This window comes from Lagopus muta, chromosome 8 (assembly GCF_023343835.1).
Source record: "Lagopus muta isolate bLagMut1 chromosome 8, bLagMut1 primary, whole genome shotgun sequence".
Lineage (NCBI taxonomy): Eukaryota > Metazoa > Chordata > Aves > Galliformes > Phasianidae > Lagopus > Lagopus muta.
In genome coordinates, this window is record NC_064440.1 from 26,742,292 (window position 1) to 26,762,378 (window position 20,087).

The 20,087-nt window shown below is 37.4% G+C and overlaps 1 protein-coding gene across 5 annotated transcripts in view; it reads left to right on the forward strand.

Moving 5' to 3' along the window:
* The first annotated feature begins 866 nt into the window (after positions 1-866).
* RFTN2 (raftlin family member 2) overlaps positions 867-20,087 on the forward strand; it is a 29,407-nt gene continuing 10,186 nt past the window's right edge. For 3 of the 5 annotated variants that reach the window (XM_048952375.1, XM_048952378.1, XM_048952379.1), the window contains exons 1-7: positions 1,495-2,036; positions 5,724-5,907; positions 7,888-7,999; positions 9,865-10,177; positions 12,248-12,448; positions 15,489-15,610; positions 16,694-16,797. In XM_048952375.1, coding sequence (XP_048808332.1) covers positions 1,898-2,036; positions 5,724-5,907; positions 7,888-7,999; positions 9,865-10,177; positions 12,248-12,448; positions 15,489-15,610; positions 16,694-16,797 — 1,175 coding nt within the window. In that variant the 5' untranslated portion in view covers positions 1,495-1,897. Of the gene's footprint in view, positions 1,400-1,494; positions 2,037-5,723; positions 5,908-7,887; positions 8,000-9,864; positions 10,178-12,247; positions 12,449-15,488; positions 15,611-16,693; positions 16,798-20,087 lie in introns of those variants that run through there. The other 2 variants (XM_048952376.1, XM_048952377.1) reach the window with 2 other exon arrangements.

Genomic DNA, 20,087 nt, shown 5'->3' on the forward strand with positions numbered 1-20,087 from the left:
CAACGGGTCATGGATTACCTTTTCTGGGGGAAAAGGAAAATCTGTTTGGAAGCGATCCCTGTGTAAACAGCAGGAAGCTGAAGAGCTCCATTGCTTAGTTGGTATGTTTTTCTAGGTTTTAATCAGAAGAAAGGGCAAGGATCTCTTCTTGGTTTTGGCACCTGGGGATTTGCTTTAAAGGCTGTAAGACTGAACTGGTGATACTGCATAGATTCCATGCTCAGTGACTTAAGTTATTCCAGAATAAGTAAATTTGGAGTACAGCATAGATTTCAGAGCCAGTGTAGTCTGCCCCCTTATTACTCCTGGTAAGCTACTTTAAATAATAATGTTAATAATCAAGTGACATCAGTTGGTTTACATTAGAGCAGGGAGAAAACAAAAAATGGTTTGTCTAAATCACAGTGGTTGTAGAAAAGGTGAGCCATTTTGATGAGATCGCTTTTCTTCAGGGAGAATTATTTAAAAGCTTTTAAAATTGAAATTCATGATTCCTTTAATCCAAAATGGCATTGTGAATCTCTGGCTTGGACTGAATTATTCTACATGTAGTCCAAAAATAAATAATGAAAATTCTTTTCCTGCCCATCCCTGCAGTACCAGAGCCCTGAAAAATCACTCACCATTCCTTTTGTCTCCGTACGTTATTGTGGTCTGCATCAGGTGTAATGCAACTACAAGTGATTGCAGTAGTTAATGTAAGAATAATGAGGGCTTATATTAGGTGTTGGTTGGTATTTTTTTCCCTCTTTTTTTCTTATTTTGTTTATTTTTTAATTAAATGTATTCTGAGCCTTTGGAATTGTTCTAAATTTTCAGCACTTGTCGGAAAAAGATGCTTAGGGAGCAGTGCTGAGTGCATGCAGTTATTCAGCCAAGGTCAGCCTGACAGAGAAGAGGACTTCAGTTGTTCAATACTCATGAAAAGTGGGGCAGGCGGTCTTGTAATTATGTTCATATTAGCTTGAAAAGGTCCCTCTGACCTGAAGTGAATGCCAGAGTTACTTTTCAGTGTTTCTCAAATCCTGTTATGTAAGTTGGTCTTAGGGATGTATATGCTTTATCATAATCATATTTTCATGATTTTCTTGATATGAGGCTTCTTTACAACATTTTTACGTTATTACCTTATGTTTTTGTTTTTATCCCTCTGGAAGAAAGTTTCTGTGAAAAGGAAATAGGAACCAAACTTGGAAATCTAAAATAAAGACTAAACTGCTTTTCATTTACTTTTCTGCCCTTTGAGATGCCAGAAGCAATTTCCTCTTGAAGCTGACTTCCTTTCTGGAAATGATTTTCGTCTCCAACCATGTTGAGGCTCTTTTTCTCATTCTTTCATTCTGACTAACTTGCTTTTTTTCCTCTGACTTGCTACTGCATTTGGGTACTCCTTCTGGAGGTAAGTAATTACACACATACAAGTTTCTCTAACTTTCTTTTTCAGTTCTTTTACTTCCCACCCCCCCACACCCGCCGCCCCTCCTTCTTACTCAGTCGGTCTAGAAGGACAAACAAAGCACTATTGGTGTCCTCTGCGAGAGAGCACTGATAGGGGGCTGGCTGTAAATTGACGTGGCATGGAAAATCTCTGCTAGCTTGTAGCAGCTCTAACGTTGCTGCAGAAATCAAGCCTACTCGAACTAAGTTTATGGCTTGAAATCATGATGGATTTGCTGTTTATATATAAAAAATGAATGGGAAGTACCTCCACTTTTTGTTTCGGGAGACAGACTTTTTCTGTATTTGGATTTACAGCTCATAGAAAACAAAATCAAAGGGAATCTCTTGGTTACTGTTTTTTGGTGTTTTTTTGTTTTGTTTTGTTTTTAGTGAGAGCAGCAGATCTCGTTGCTCCCCCCCTCCTTCTCCTGCGATTTAATCACTTGCAGATCTTACCATGGGGTGCGGACTGAGAAAGCTGGAAGACCCAGATGATAGCAGCCCTGGAAAAATTTTTTCTACATTGAAGCGACCACAAGTTGAAACAAAGACTGATTCTGCTTATGAATATGTGTTGCTGGATTTTACTTTAGAAGGTAATTCTTACGTTACGGCTTTGCTATTCTGAGAAAGTAGGAAATAGAATTTAACTTTGTTCTGTTGTGTCTGAGCTGTAGTAAATCTGTTATTTTAATCAAAGCCAGCCAAAATGTAAGACTTTTATTTTGAAACGCAAATCGTGACGAAGGTTTCACTTAGATAAAATTACAGTGGAAACTACCAAAGTATTTTTAACAACCAAACTGTCTGAGTTACACAACTGTCCTTGTTGGGAAGCTGGCTGAAAACTGCTAGAGATTTTCCTAGTTTCCTGTGAGTCAGCCACTGCCATCCTTACTCACTTTGAGTAATGGTTGTCTGAATTTAGTGCAACTGTTCAGAAAATATGCTGTGCCTCAGTAAGGAAAGCAGGATGCCTTAACTGAGGAAACATTGTCTTAAAATGCATTCAAATTTGGAAAACAGGCTGTCATTGTCTTTGTTACTTTGTGCAAGAGAAAGTCTATTCCTTAGTTTATACAGGGAATACTTTCCTCTGAGATACATCCCAAGCTTTTGGTAGGTCTTTTAAGAGTATTATAGTTTTGCTTGGGCTTTTTGCTGCAAGTGCTTCATTTCTAGTTGCTGAATAGGCTTTTGAAATTGTGACCAAAATGAAACAAAATTTGTATGCATAGCTGGAGGCAGACAGTGCTCTGTGGGATACTTCCTTCCCGAGGGTGTCCTGTCTCTAACAGAGCAACTCCCTGTTTCCAGAAAGTTGAAAACATAAACAAGCCCAGATGGCTGCCCTCTCAGAGCAGGCAGCTCAGTTTTGCAGCCACTTTTTTGTTAACTTGCATTTTATAACCATCCAATCTACTGGAAATTCTTAATATTAAGTAATTATAGTGAATGTTCTAGATAGAGGGATTTGATAAAGGGTGGAAGTGTAAGCACATGCCCTGTTACATGTTTGGGAACTTTTTCACGAACAAAACTTAATCTCTGCTTAGTTTTCTTCCCAAATTAAAGGATTGTAGTAATGTTTTTATTAAAATTTATCAATGTGTTCCCTGAAGAACTACAAGAACTACCTGAAGCAGTGTTCTACTAAGTTGTAGTACTTGCCTGTATTTATTGCTCTGTTTATTTACTCATAGACAGATGAGGTTCTCATTGGTTTATTCTTTTGGGATAAACAAAGCTTTGGGTAGATAGGTAGTACTAGGTAACGCGCTGGAAATGAAGATGGACTTGAATGCATACATGAATTGCCTACTGACCTACTGATAACAGGAAGGACAATAGAGTTCAGGTTTTTTATGCTTACATGCACTTAATATTTTTCAGTAGTTTGTGTCCTGAATAGCTTAGCTGTGTTTTGAAGTAACAAGCTTTTGGAAGTATTGTGTAAAGGATCTGCTTTAAAGAACATCGAGGCTTTAAGGAGAAATTGCAACGAGAACTGCAAATAAAGGTTTCTCTTCAAAGTATTTTAGCAGCCTTTCCAGTGGCAAAGATTTACTTTCTCCTTTTTAGTCCGATATTCAGAAGTGCTTAGCTTCTGTAACTTACTGTGATATTAAGATTAGATGGTTGCTTGGTTGTAAGTACTAACTGCAAGCAATTGGATTTGTGAACGTACATGAGGTTCTGTTGAATGGTTTTAGCTATGTGCACGTATGTAACACTGAGGGTCTTTGTTTCGAAGCCTCTCAACAGCTAAAATCGTGAAAACAGGTAAAAGTGGTCTGTAGAGTCTTTCTTGGAGGCATTTCTGAATGTTGCTTGCGTATAAAACATGAGGATTGGCTGAAGCACTGTAGAAAATAAGTTGAACTACTCTTTCCTTTTAACCCATTCAACTCATTTGCGTGCTTGTTGCTATTCCAGTATCCTTGGACTAAATGCAACTTAAAGAGCAAGCTTTTTATCACTGCAGACCAAACTTAGTTTTCATTAGGCTGTCAAGTTGTGTGTTATATCTTCATGATGCTCTGGTGATTTCCAGAGCAAGGTCTTCCCCTTATGTGACATGTTACCATTGGATCTGGAACCAAATTAAAAAAAAAAAAAAAAAGGAAGAAAAAGAAAAAAAAAAAAACCTTAATTGAACTGAATGTCCTTCCTTGTTAAGGTCTACAGTAAGCAATAGCCTGCATTAATATGAAAGTACTCCAAGGATAAACTCATTTTATTTCAGCTTTATGTTCCTTATTCTCTGCTTCATTGGATTTGAGATGCGTGAAGTTGGAATAGGCCTATTTGAGAGACTGGCAGGAGTCCCTGATCTTCTCGCTAGCCATGATGTAGATTAGATCTACCATACTGCAGTCTACATATTCTGGATGGCATTTCTGAGCATCTTAATTTGTTTTGAGCAGTGTATCTTACCTTGTCTCTTGTACTTTCTTGTTCCCTCCAATATTCCCATGTTCCTACTGCCTGAATCAGCTCTGAGTTCCATGGAGGTACCCCTGCACCAGGGGAATCCCCAGAAAGAAACATTACAGCCAGTCTTTCATTTTGCTGGGGAGCAGTGAACTCCAAAGTGTAATTTGAAAATGCCTGTCAAGGACTGCAAATTCCATGGTTTCAATCATGAGGCATATCTCAGATTCAGAAGCAACTGGAGGTCAGCTTATGCATGATTTAGGGCTAAGCTAAATATTCCTTTTCAAGCAGAATGCTTAAGGCTTTTCCAGAACCCTCCTACTAGGGAGGAGAAAGAATATTGAGGCAAGGGTATGTCATGTCGGCCCATGACAATGACATGCTTTAAGTTGTTGTCACTCTGAACAACAGAGTGTATGAATATGTGTGGAGTAGCTGTTCTGTCATCATCTTCAACAGGTGCTTCTAAAGCTTATTATACAATTTGCACGTTAGCTGTAGTTCTGTTATTTGTATGAGTATTTTGGTTACATATTGGGAAATAAATGATCTTTAATGGTTAAGGCAATTGGAAAATCTCTGAAATGATGATAATGTTGCACTCAACTGCTTTTTTTCTGTGTTTGCATTGCTGTAGCATAGTTAGTTCTTTAGTTCTTCAATACTATGGCAAAATACATGAGCTATTGACAGTGCAGAATGTTTCTTTTCTCTATGCAAAAGTTGTGGACAAGACTGTTCAAAAGCTTTTTCCAACTCCTATGTGCTGTTAACCTACTAATCAGAAATGCTTGCATACCCTCAGATGGATCCTGCTTGGCAATTAGTGACAGCACATAGCTTATTGTGACATCAGTTTAAGTCTACTTGAAAACTGTAATTGGGACTATGTTAAAATGTCAACCTGCAATCCACAAATCACTTCTAAGAGATCAAAAAAAAAAAAGTATTTGAAGAGGAGAAACCAATTGTTGTAGGCTTACATTAGTTCTGTGGAAATTTACCTCTCAACGGGGATTCAAAGGGTTCTGCAATATGGTTAAGGCTCTGTCTAGACAAAATAGTTGCTTTAGTATTCAGACCTATTGCATATTTTGGTGTTGATGCAGCTTTTAAATTAGCTTGACAAAGCTATATCCGGTGAAGTATTGCTAAATAGACCATGTTTATTATCATGTTTATTTGTAAATACGTGTATTTCACCTAGCTGTGCACTTAGTAATCAGCCGTGTACGACATATTTTTAGTAGGCACCTTGGGATAGGTTTTAAATAATAGAAACTCTCTTAGGAGTATGTGTGTCCATGGTATAATGTGCTTCTCTTCTATCCTTTCAATGATTTTAGCTTCCTCTAATCCAGAAGTTATCAGGATCAGTTCTGTGTTGGATATAGCATCTAAGGTAGAAGAATATTACAACAAAGGATATGTTGTGGGAGCTGTTCATCCTATTCTGCTGCCAATTGGACATAGAAGAAATTTCCCTGCAAGTCACATGTATCGGGTGGTACTTTCACGATTAAAATTAAGGTAACAATGAAATAATTTTATTATTTTGCCCCAGTGCTTGTAAGAGGGTTGCTCAGCACACGTGCTTTTAAAGTACCTCAAAGAACCAAGTAACCGTTCCCTATCTGGAAAGGTGACCAACTCAATAATATTTTTTTAATTAACCCTAAGTGTATAATAGGTGAATATTTACTTCAGTTAACTTTAAAACAAATCTAAATTTGCTTATGGTAATTATAACTGAATTTTAAAATGAATTTGTGGAGAGATTGTTAAAATTGACCCCTTTTATTTTTAGTACACTCGTAATAAAGAACCATGTCTTAGAGCCTGCAACAAGTAAAAGATCAAACAAAATGCCAGGAGACTAATAACCTGCTTCAATTCTCTCACATCTGTATTTTCTTCTTTGTTTTTTTAAGTTTGTCTTTTCATTTGTTCTGTAAGATCATTTCTTGTCTGTAGGTGAAATACAGTTCCTCAAAGAGAAGTAGGTGATCCTTCTTACTAAGGAGGAGGCTCTCTGTGACCAGGTTGCTCAGGATGGGGCCCTGGGCAACCTGGTCAAGTGCCAGATCTGGAGTTTGGTGGCCCTGCCTGTGGCAGGGGGTTGGAACCTGATAACCTAACCCTAACCCTCCAACCCAAGCCATTCTGTGTTATATGATTGTGAGTGGGGAGGCCATACAAAACTTGTTTGCTACAGCAAAAGAGATTCAAGACTTTGTTTTCATTCCAGGTACATAATCTTATATATTACTCATGTTTTCACTGAATTATAATCAACATGTGATCATTAAGAAAAGGTATAAAGAAATGTTCCTTTAATTGCAAGGAAAGCAACCTTCTGTTCTTAATTTGAATAGCTAGAAGGGTGAGTTTTGTTTTTGCATGAAGAGGTGTCATGCTTCCCCTTCTATCTGTTCCAGTACGATGCACTAAGGTTTTTCCAGCTGCTTCTGAAAGTCTGCAGAAATGTGACTCTTGGAGTTCTACAAAACATGGCTCATTTGAGGGACCTTTCTTTCGTCAAATGCTTTATATAAGCAAGCATCACCCATAGCTGATACAACTTCATAAATTCATCTACAAACAGGGTAAATGTTGTCTGTGTGGACAAATGCTTGAAGAAAAAAATTTGCTTTGTGAAGCTGAGGTTTCCAAGAGCTGAGGCTGCCTGTGCTCAGCTCCCTCAGCACATCTTAGCCCTGTTGATGTGGGATCCTTATGAAGCTGTCATTTGAACCGGTGGGCCCTGGGAACAGGTGAGGGACAAGAACCTGCAGTCTCCTCTAAACTGTTAGGTGTAAGTTCTCAGCCTCCTATGCTGATGCCATAGGTACCTCTGTTGGATTTCTTGAATGCAGATGCAGCTTGTCCAGCCACTAACTGGAAGGAAACCTTTGATACTTGAAAAATCTCACTGATGCTTCATTCTAAAGCAGGGGCTTATATAATGGGATCATCAGCTAAGATGGTCTCATTATATAGATGATATGCACCAAATGTTGTGTGATTAACAGCGCAACTGATTTAAGATAAAAAATGATTAGTGCTACTCTGTAATGGAAGCTTTTAGGGTTCTGAAACCTATGAGTGAAGTTAACATTGTGTAACCCAAAGTACTTGTGACTACACTGATTTCTAACATGTGCCTGGGCTGTTGTTTGATAATCTAGCTGCTTTGATTGCTAAAATTAATCAACAGCATATTAATAGTGTAAAATTACCATTTCAAAGCTGAGTTTCAGAAGATGTCTATAAATGATCTTCAAATGAAATTTCTATATAAAATATATTTTTATCCTGATGTTGAAGTACAAAATAGCAAATTACTGTGTGTAAGAAGTAGAGCAAAACACAAAAAAATGTGGAGTTTTAAATGTGAAAAAATGTTTCCAGGATTCATTTTATAACTTTTACACCAGGAGAAAAGAATTCTGTATTTGCCCAAGTTAGCAGCAAACTACTGACAAAGCCTGCTTTCTTTCTGTGTTCTAGCCAGAAGCATGCAGCACCCAGAGGACAAAGGAACCCCAGGCTAGTGATTGAGGAATATCCTTTAACATGTGAAACACTGACAAATGAGGTAGTGAAAGAACTGTTAGAAAAGGTAATGGAATTTTGTGGGTTCTTGTTTGTTACATTTTGTGGTGGTGAGTTGTGCTTTTGGGTATTTTTTTTTTTTTCAAACTTCTCCTTGGATTTTTTTTCTAGGGTGCATGTAAATAGCTGAGGATTAGCAAATGACAGATTTGTCTGTGTTGATTTTAGCTGTCTCTGAGCTTTAGCTTTTGGTTTTACTTTTTAGAAGCGAAGTGTTTCCTTTATGCAGACAGATCATTTTCTTCACTGATTTTCTAACTTAGAATTTATTATTTAGACCTGGAAAGCTTTGGGAGAATAGCTGCTGAGAGCACTGCAAGCAGAACTGCAGAATCAGGCCCAAACTTTCGGTCAGTGGTGGTAAATCGCTTGCTTCATAGTTTTTCCTTGAGCTAGGTGGTGGTTGTTTTGTTTTGTTTTCAATCTCAAGTTTGATCGTATTCTGTGTAAAGTTCATTAGGAATACCTCCAGTGAATTTATTGATTTTTTTCTAAGTACATCTTTCTTCAAGCAAAATCTAATAGGTACAGTAATTATATTACAATGTTTAGTTGGCAGAGCTTCTGAAAACATTGTAAATTACAGAAAACTGAACTTCCACTGAAATGAAACTCCAGTTCCACTTATTTTTGTTTCACTTCCTCTGCAAAATTGAAGACTTGCTTAAACAGGAAATTGTTGTTATTGTAAGAATTATCTTCTCATCAGTTGTCAAAGAAGGAAGCGGAGTAAAAATATTGGAAATACTTGAATGATCACTGAAATTAGCAGAGTTCTTTCAAGTTTCTAAATGGCTTTTTTTGAAATCTTCAGGAGTTAAAAATTGGGATTTGTTTCATTACGCATTTATATGATGTGCCTATTGCCACGTTAGTAGTGGGGGAAAAAATGCTTAAAATTAAGTAGTGACTCAGTCTTGCAAGGAAATGTAGAAGAGAAGAGCTACAGAAAAATTATTTTTAGATGTTCCTGGTGTTTTTAAAAAGATGAGGGAGGAATCCGTTGTAAACTTACAGACACATTTTTCAAGATCTCAAAAACAAGAAGAAATAAGTTTTTTTCCATAATGATTGCAGGTACATGTGCAGATCATTGCTGTGCATGCATACATAATGGTGATAAACTGTAATACTGTTGTGATACCTAAATGATCTTGTAGTACCTCCAGTGGTTAGAGAATTAATCATTCTGAATAAAATAGTTTCCATAGTTACCTAGGTAGAGATCTTTCCCTCTCTGCCCTCGCTGAGTGCTTCACAAATGATTACTTCTTTTGGGGCTGGGGTTTCCCTGTGTTTTTGTCAAGTCTTTATTGCAGTAAGAGGAAATGCTCTTTATCCCAGCAAAAGAAAAGAAAAACCCTGCTTCCAAGAACAGATACTTCCTACTGATTGCACATATTGTGCAGTTGTCTTTGGGGACCCCAGGAGAGGGGAAAACACCCCTGGCTAAAAGCAGAGTGAAGAGTTAGTAGTCTTAGAGTGACTGACTTCACACGAGTTCAGAAGTACCATAGTGCTTATTGCACCAGCATGCTGTGTGTCACTGGGATGCAGAGAGGGGAAAAAAAATCTTTGGGTTTGTGCTTATTGAAGCATTCTGTGTACACTGAAGTCAGTAGCAGTGTTGGCTGTCCTTCTTGGCCTGAGCCCAAATACATGCTGGAAGGCTTCTATTTACTTGAAAGACATAGACAATTTACATAGACAAGCTACCCTTCTGTAGTGCAATACTGGAACTCCACGTCTCCTTGAAAATCAGCAGTTTACTAAGTAAAATGTGTGTTATAGTAATATACACTACATTGTTTTTTAATGTGTGGCACAGTGTCTTAAAACAGCTTTACAGGTAAATTTTGGTTTTAAATGCAGGTTAATGAAACAGCTAAAAGAGGAAGGAAGTTTGTGGGATTTGTAACACAACATTTTCCTCAAATTAAAGCCTGTAATGGAACAAGCACGGATGGGAATGCAGAGCTGGAATCGACGCTGGGCAGAAGAAATAGGGAACACAGAAGAAAAAGTTCCGATGATGACTATAGAAACTGGAATGAAAAGTCACTGTGTGATAACCTATCTGAGAGTGGGAATGAAGAGGAAATGCAAGCAGATAGCGGACTGTTACAGGATGCAGATTTCCAGTTTGGAAAAGAAGTCAGCCCTATTAAACCACGAAAAGGAAATGGTAATGAATGCTTTTTTTGTGGCAGAAATAAGATAGGGTGTTGTTTTAAAAAGGTGTAGAATAAAACAGCATATCCTGTCATCAAATACTGTTTTTGGAAGATACATCTTTCCTAAATGCTTCCATACTTTTTTAGAAAGTCATTACTTCCTGCTTTATATATCTGAACTATGGTAATATTTAGATTTTTTTTAAAAAGGCCCTGGTTCTGAGTGCAGTGCAAACAGGTAACTTTTTTGCTTGATGTATGTGTAGCAAACGTGGCAGGAAAAATGTGATGCAGATGCTTTTAAAGCTATTTCCAAATATGTTGGTTTTCACCTTGTCTTAATATTGACCCTAAGCTTGTAATAAGCATCTAAAAATACACTATAATGGTCCGAGTCCTCCTGTCTGTTTTAAAATGACAATGAGGGGATCCCCTTTCATTCAGAGCTGTGATTCTACGTGCTTCTGGCCAGCTCGCATAATGTACGGCAAGCAAATCCATTCATAATGGATTCTTTCTAGTTAACATGCCTTCAAGAAGTATCTTGAAAGAGATTACTTCAACTAATGCACTGACCGTGAAATCAAAGAGGATAATTGTTACAGAACGAATTTACACTAGAGAAAATGAAGCATTGAAAAGTTGCTTAGGAAAAGTGTCATTGAAAAATGTTGTTGCTATAGTAGAAGATTTAGCTGTACAAGAATCTATAAGGTACGTAGTGTAGAAGATGCTGCCTGAAACTGTGACTTCTGATGCTGAAGCACTAGGTCCTTCTCATTTGCTAGGAGGAAAATGTGGAAAGGAAGAAGGAATCGTAAACTCATAAGAAGTAATGTATGATAGTACTGTATTGAAAGCATGAAATATGAAACTTGCACATAAGATTACACTGATAATAGGGTCACCTGTGATTTGCCACATGTTTAATTGCAGTCCTTTCACTTGCCTGCAAAAGAGTTAAGCACTCTCTCTAGCTGGTGGGCTGTGAGGGTAATGACTAAGCACTGAGATAATCAATGTCACTCTTATTTTTAACACTTCAATTAAAGCAGTTCTCGTACAACATGCTGAGCCTTTATAGCATGATCCATTAAAGCTTAACTCTTTCCCTACAGCCTGAGATAGTGAGTTTGCTGTCCGTAACAGAATGGATTCTCCCACTATTTCTTGAGCTTAGAGAGACTGACATCTTAACTGGGATCATCTGAGTTCCTCTGTTTTGGCATTGTGAACGCTTCTGCTTTCTAGAGGGCTGTGTTGATTTAGGCTGCTCAGAAGTTGCAGTAGCAGACATAACATGAGGGCTTTGGTTTTTTGTTTTTTGTTTTTTAAACAATTGTTTTATTTCCCTACTACAGTGACATGAGTCTATCTTGTTCTTTCCTTCTGGAATACATTCAGTTAGCTAGGATTTTGTAACTCAGCACCAGCGATTAGGTAAATAGTATGACTTTTCGAATTTTTATTTTGGATGAATATTTGACCTTTTTGTAAGAGCACTATCTCAATAGGTAGGTATTTTGCACATTTGAGAATATGCAGGTTCTGTTTGTTCTGCATACACTCAAGCTCTCATGAGTTTCTGTGTGGAAAACCCCAGCAGGCCACTGATTATACAGGTATTTAAGTCATCTTCAGAAAAGAATGGTAAAAATGAATATGAGTATTTGTAATATATAAAAACTTAGAACGTGTTTTTTAATCTTTCTTTGCAGTCACTTCAAATATTTTTAGCCTTGAGTTCCATGTCTGGCAAAAGTAAAGTGTATTTCCAGTGGGTTTTCACTTAAATCTACTATGTTTTCCTTTTTGCAAGATATGCCTACGCAAAAGGTCTGGTGAGAACCCAACTGCAGTATGTTCCAATTTGTACAGTACCCCACAACTTACCCTCCTAAAGCCTCATCTTTTGTTTTTGTTTTTTTTTCCTGGTGCTTAGTGCTCTAGATGAGTGCATTCATGTCAGGAAACAATTTGTAAAACTGTTACTTAGAGAAACAGGCTGGAATAAGAAAACGTCTTTATTTGAAAGCTCTGTCTTCTAGAGGTTCTTTTTTTTTTTCTTCTTCTTTTCTTAGACAAGCTTTATACTGTCTTCAATGTTTTTGATGATGACTCTACCTGCTGGACCTATCATGAAGGCACCTTGTCCATGAAAGTAACAAGAAAGGGACCAGTTATCAGTACACTGGAAGCAGACTGGCTAGAACTAACCACATTTTATTACAAACAAGGATTATCTTTAATTGATTCTTTTGTACACTGGGAAATTTCTAAAGGTGAGTACTATCCCAGAGTTCCTTGAAGGTTTTACTTATTCATGTGGATCTAATTACTGTGCAAAAAGTAGGTCTTGTTTTGCATGATGGTGAAAGGCAGTATGTAAACATGTTCGGATAGTCACAGTAAGTTAGTAGAATCTGATGCCTGAAAAGGAAATGGTTTTGTGCAGTTATAACTCTGAATAACAGCAATTGAAATTCACAATTTTCAAAGCATAATAATGTAATTAACTTTTTTCACTAGTTCTTTTTTTTTTTTTTTAAAGGGAAAGATAATGGGAAAAAAATCATAAGATATGTTTCACTCCTGCACATGTTCCGCTGCTGCTTGCTTGAAACATTTCTAATGAGATACAGAAACTTCAGTTCTCATTGTGCTTATTGTACCATTAAGCCTAAAGTCGAAGTAAGGCTTCCAATAATTTCTCCTTTCTTCAGCATTCTGCCAGGTTTAAAATTCTTAGCAAAACCATGAATTGTGTTAATTTGGCTGTATATCCTGACGTTTCAGATCTAGCATCTTTCGTTACATTGTTCTGTCAAAATTGTAGAGAAATCTGCTTTTTGCTCTTGCTCTCAACTGTAGGGAGATCCTCCAGCATCTTTTCATGTAGCTGGGAGGGGAAGACACTGGATGCTCCCTCCTTGTGAGATGTACAAGCTCAGTTAGTACTCAGAAATGGTTACAAATAAAAAGCTTCAGCCTGCAGGACTTTCCCTCAGATTTTTGTATTTCCTTGTTCATTCTAAGTTTGATCTCAGTTGTTCTCCTGGCTATTTCACAGTTCCTAAATGTGATTAAGAGGACTGAATTTGTCTTGAAGTCAGGAGTTGCGAGAGTTGTAGAAACCATATGTAGTTAGCATTGTGCAGTTACTTGAAATTATTACTGAGGAAATGGCAATACTGTAGTGCTCAGTGAACAGTCCAAGGGAGTCTGACACAGTTGATCGTTTCAGAACTCATTGTCTATTGTAATAAATGTTGTTCAGTTTTTAAAAGGTATGAGATCTTTAGGCTATATATATTGTGTTCTTCATAAATGAAATCATGAGAGAATGAGCTTAACTTTTTTTCTCAATAACTTAGCTTTGACTGTTACTTACATTTCTGTTAGCTCAGCAACAAAGTCAATTTAGCACTTGTCAGAATCTACGAAGGAACAAGTGCATCAGCATCATTATATTTCCATCAAATTGAATTTGTCACCTATTCCCTCTCAAATTGCAAATTTTGTGCACATAAAGAGTGTAATGGCACAGTTTGTATTGGCAGTCTCTTCGGTCTCTTAGATTTAAATTCCCATCTATTAAAGTCAGTACAAAAGCCAAGATTACTTTGAATGTGGAGAGGTGAGAAATGGTACTGGTTTTCAATACAGTTTTTTTTTAGAGCTGCAAAATAACTCTGTGGAGATAAGTTACAATTCACCATGGGATATTTTCAGCAGCTGTTGAAATTAATCTTTGCAGCTGTTCTCCAAAAACAGTTTTTGCAATCTTCCCATTCCTCTGTTGCTGTCTGCTCTTTTCTATGTGAGTAACTCTCCCAACTTTAATACCCAGGTTATGACTTGCTTAGGGATTCGTGCTGCCTCTTGCAGCAGTTGGTGCTCCTTCTCCAGGCCCACTGGACGGGTATAGATTTCAGCTTGACACATAGGTGTGACACTACTGAATTAAACTGAATGCATTTGAAGGCACAGCCCACCATGTGAATCACGTTCTGCAGCTGACAAGTATCTGTGACCACAGTAAAGGATTATTTCAGCTGCTGAGTTTGCAATACATCTAGTTGTCTTCACTTCCATTTTTTAGTTTGCTTTCAGTTGTGAGGCACCTTAAGCAGCAGTTTTTCTGCCACGTTACTTTAGTGAATTGAGCAAGATTTTAGCTATTGATTAAATAAAAATGAAGACAGTAGATGCAGGTAGAGCTGCCACAGAAACGCTCCTCTCAAAACTCAATTCCTAATTTAAGACAGGTGGATGTTTGTTAGAACCAAATCACTCATAATTCTTAACTGTCTTCTGTTCTCAAAAGAGAACCCAGTCACAAAAGTAATCTGAGTAATCCTGTTTTACCAGCCATTTGGTTTACTTCCATTCTTCCTCGCAGAGTCTCTTAGCCATAGAAATATGTAGGACATGCAGCACATTTTTTAATGATATCAATAATTATAACCTGGAGGACGTGATGCGCTTTGAATTGGAGCTTTGTCTTAAAAGCCACTGAATGGTGGTACCTGGTGTAAGATTTAGAGTTATGTTTGAGCAACGACGAAAGTAAAATTCTGGCTGACCATTTTTAGTATCTGCCTGAGTACTGGAAAGTGGCTGAAGTTGGTGAACTGAAGAGGTGGAGTATTTTTGAACTAGCAGGAGCTGTGCAGGCGTTCATATGACTGTGCCCAAAGCCATACATCACTGTGAGGGAAGAGCCAAAATATGAACTCATATTTGATGTGCAGCTTTAGTTGGGGTGATTGTACTGTTAGACTTTCACAACTAAGTGAAGGAGGTGGGCTCTCAAACTTCCTTCCCATCAGGAATCTTCCTACAATTACTTCTGTTTCAGGCTTTTCCTGCGCCCATTCACATATTAAAGTAACTGCAGCTAGGCTTTACACTTCATGCTTCATTTGTCTTCACAGCCTCTCTCACCACACCAAAAGCCACTTTTATTGTCAGACATACAGTATTGAAGTTGAATAAAGAGGTTTTGTGCCTGTCTGCTGCAGGGGATATGTTGAATATGGGAAACTTCAATTTAGACTTGCTTTTGAGAAAATGAAACAGTTCGTAGCTCAATTTGTATAGGAAAAGGAGTTCTGAATTACAAGCTGGCTGACCTGCTTCATGAAGTTGTAACTAGACGCAGAAAGAAATGTCAGTTATGTTATATAGGAGTTACATAATTTGAGTTCCTAGTTCACTTTAAAGGATTTTTCAGTGAAAAAATAAGCCCATGTGTACGTCACAGTGAGATTCTGACCTAAAAATCTGTATTTCAGCTTCAGTTTGTCTTTATGTTCACAGGCGACCATTTGCCCAGATCTTTAGAAGGATTATTTATCTATGAAGAAGAAGGTTCTGGGGTTCCAGGTTCCAGCAGGAAAGGAAATGATGCAATTGTTGTTGAACAATGGACAGTCATTGAGGTAAATTGGTGATTATTTGGCAGTACAATTTCCTGCTTACAGTTTATTCATATCCTTAGAATTGCTGTACCAGTGTTTGATAAACTTTACAGGCTGCTTTCTTTAAGCCACCTGGATAAGTTAAAACTAGCTTTGAGTCATAAAAATGAAGTCAGACTTCTGGCCATCATTGGTCAGTGTTCTGGTGTTCTGGTTTGATACTAATAAATGTTCACACCAGCAAATACAACAACTAAATAAAATTAATTATTTTATATCTATTTGGGTATGAAATATGTATATTTAATTTCAGCAAGTATTGGTTCACAGACAACATGCTGAGGTATTCTTAAAGAGGAAGGAAAATAGCAAACTCTGGAAGTGAGATTAAAAAAAAAGATAGTAAATGAATTAAGTAGGTCTTTCAGTTGTAGGGCTTCTCTTAGTAAATATGGAATGGCTTCTCTTTTAAATATAGGAACACAATTTTTTTTTTCTAGTAAAGTTGCATGTGCTGATATAGAGTGGCAAAGCAATAAAACTGATAATAAAATGTTAAAATAATATGCTTGTTATGAATTAGTAGCATCTAAAGTAATGACTGGAAGGTTGCTAAGGGCTTGCTTTTGAGATAGGCAATCATAAATACATTTACTTACCTGAAAAGAGATGGTACAAGACTAATACCTACAAAAGTAGATTTATTTAGATTTATTTCGAGGGAGATGCTTGTTACTCAGATCTGAAATAAAAAACAAAAGGTATCAGTTGTGAAAACTTTTCTGCTATTTGAAAAGTTTTGCTTTGGGGGTTAATTGACATGTGCAAATGACAAATGTACATGATAAATATAACAGAGGCGTGCTTTGAGTGTCTTGCTGAATCAGGACTCATGTCTATAGTTCATATTCTCCTCTTTGTTTTCCTAAGCTTGTCTTGTCTTAAGCTTTTCGAAGTGCTTTGTTTGAAATGTGAAAAATCTTTTTGCACCAACCACAACAAATTACGACATTAGAACTGAGAGTATTTGTGATTTGTTAAGTATAGAAATGCAAAGAAAACTGTGCAGTGTGTCTTCACTAATTTCTGTAATTACTGATGTAGGGGTGTGAAGTGAAAACAGATTATGGACCTCTACTGAACACGTTGGCTGAGTTTGGATGGCTCCTGACCTGTGTGCTGCCTACACCTATTGTACGACATGACAGGTATGCAGCATCTTGGTGTGTATTCAAAGTTGCACAGCTTAGAGAATTATCAAGCAATTACTTTGTCTACTGAAATATAAAAGCAAAAAATATGCTAGCGATGTTAACTGCATGTAAAACTTGGTAATTGTTTAGCATTATGGTGGATTTTCTTGTACTACCCTGAGTCACGACTACCAACTTCAGTAAGTTTCAAACTTACACCAAGAATCCCAAGTGTAAAATCCATTGCTAATATATAAGCATAAAGTATTTCATTTAGTAACCATTTTCTCACACACCCAGCCCTCAGTGATGGGTTTACTCGTACGCTTCATGTTTAAGCAAGTGTCAAAATGTCTCACTAACTTGCGGCCTTGGTCAGTGGCTATTTTAGACTACGTAAGAAATGATTTTGTCACAAGACAGTCATGCACTATATGACAAACTAGGGAGGAGAATGTGCTGGTCCAGCAAGTTATTGAGCTGTTTCTCATCTGTAACACAGATGTTGTTTCAGTTTACATGGAGTACCAAAGTACTGGATTTCAATTCTCTTATTCTGTTGCTATAATGTTACTTCAGATTTCTTCAGAGAAACAAACATTTGTAGGTATAGGAAGAGCGAAATAGTAGACATAGGTCCTCTGTTTTGTTCCAGACTTTTTTTTTTCTTTTTAAAGGAAAATGCACTGCTCTTTGATTCATAATACCAAGCTAAAAAATGGCAAGCACATCACTGAGCTAAGCTGACGTGGTGTGGGGGGGTTTTTAGAGATGAAGAATGCCAATGTTCAGGGGAAAAAAATAAATGTACTGAGACATAGCTTGGGACTCATTAAAAACAATGGAAGGACTGAGTAACTTCAGTAATCTTTGGAACCAGACCTTACTGTATTAAATGAAGACAGCTTAAAAAGGATGTGAATGGAAGATTCAAAGTGAGCTGCTCCAAGTACATGGAACTTTGCTGAAGTGATATGAAATAATTAAACAAACTCACCCATGTGAGAAGGAGGTTTTTCTGATCAGAAAGAACCTCTTTTGTTTCTGTGGTTTTTTTTCTGTTTTTTTTTTTTTTTTAATTTTGTGTATTTGTTTTGTTGGGATTTTTTAATAGTTTTAACCAACCGGATACAAGCAAAGGCAGCAGAAATTCAGATAATAAGTTTGGTGCGTTCTGCTATATGTTTTTCTTCTCTTCATAAGCACAGGAAGTTCTTAACTTACTTTGCAGAGCTCCCATTCCAGAGAGAAGTTGTTTTCAGAACATGAAACAAAATTTTGCTATCTTTCAATTCATTTTTAAAAACTAATCTAAGTGTGTTGGCTTTGAACATATGCCTTAAGGGATGCAAACTGCTGATAAACATCGGAGACTTCTAGTCTATCTGAAAGCTTGAGAAGCAAACCTTCAGATCCAGGTGAACTTGTTGAGAGGTCTTGAGTGGACAACGGGATAGAAAGGTTGTAAGTCACAAGGTGTGAGAGGTTTACATTCTCTTTTATGGCACAAGCAGTGTAACTGTGCATATCCCCCAAGGGCTTATAGGGCAGGGGGGGTCTGTCCTGAGCAGCCATGTTGCAGAGCAGAATGACGCTGTTTTGTGCCTGGTAGTTTGCAGAGCGATTTGGCCTGAATGGTTGTGATATATCTAATACACAGCTATCCCAGTTTCCTAAAAAACAAAAAACAAAAAAACCCCCTAAGAGCTCATGAATAAGAATTCCTAATTGGGAATGAAGAATTCTTGAAAGACTGATTGATGAATGCTATTTTTAGGCCTTGATGTTGGAATTTAAAGAAGAGAAGGAAATTCCTAGATGATTACTATGTGTCTGATATGAAAGATGCCATTACTGTGTTGGCAGATTATCTAGGAATGTCAGTTAAATGCTGAATAAAGAAGGGTACTTACTGCTGCCAAACAGCTGTTCCTTTCTGAGACTGAGAACTCTGACCTCACATCTCAGGCTGAATATGAACAGGGTCCAGAGCCACTGAACAAACAGAGTAAACAATGCGTTGAGATGATATGAGAAATTAATGTTTTCACATTTATTTAAAAACTGAAAACTGTGCAAAATATGTAATGAAAATTCTATTCAAGAATAAAAGATGTAGGTAAGCAGAGCAGCCTGCTGCCCACTTTTATTTGCCTACATGTTTTAGTGTATTCTGTCTTAATCTACTCCTAAAGTATTGCAAAACTTTGGTAATTGCAGATCTCTCTGATCTGCTCCTTGCCATTAAGCCTGCTGCTTGTCCATAGACAGAAGGTGTGACCACAGACTAAGTTTGTTCATTGTAACAGGTGTGTGATGCACAGGGTGTTTCTCTTGTTTGGGTTTTTTTGTTTGTTTGTTTTTTTTTCTGGTTAGGAAAGGGTTGAAAAGTTCCAGTCTTTAAAGCCTCTTCCTGTGTGGTTCTGTTGTCCTGAAAGCTGTTCTTCTCCATAAAATAATGTCCTGTTGTGTGGGGTGTCCTACCACATGCTAACTGCATGTCATGCATCACGGTCCCATTTCAGGCATGGGCAGCAGTCTGTAGGCCTATTTTGTCCTTCAGTTCCCACCTCAGGCTGAATCATGCTGGATACAGGAAATATTTCCTTAAGAACCGTGATCTTTGTTGTTACAAACAGAGCAATAGTAGATAGCATGCAGAGTTGTCTTTTGTGCCACACTGCTTGAAAAGTGAGGACAGTTTTGGAGTATGGGTTTTCTTGTTTCAGTTAGCAGGCTGTAATACCCATACAAGTTCCTTGCCTTCTGTCAGGGATTCTGTTTTTTCCAGGCATATAAGAACACGGAACATAAAAACTGGAGTGCCAATGATGCAATGTTTGTATCTATTGATATCTTTGATACTTTTTGTTTTAACCAACAAATGAGACCAAGGAAGAATGGAAGAGACTTAGGGAGCCTCCTACATTTATATACAGCTGTTACTTGTAGGTTAAATGCTTTCAAGACAAGAATTTGACCATAATTATTGCAAGTTCAGAAGCTGTATGGCACGACTAAAATGAATTCCTTTTAGATGTTAAGTCTAGCGACTGGGGGGAAAAATGTGTCAGAAAATATGTTGTTGGTGTTCTAGTGCTACTACAGTTAAAAAAGAAAAAAAAGTACTGTGGTTTTGTAGAACCTCGTGCATGATTATGGTCTAAAGCAAGATTTTATTAAAATGTATTTTTTAATATCAGTATCTGATGGAACAGTTGTGGTTCAAATCAGCCTTATTGTCCCACTGCTATTTGCCTCGTAACTGGGAGTCCAAATGCAATGCAATTCCAAAAGAGTGTGAA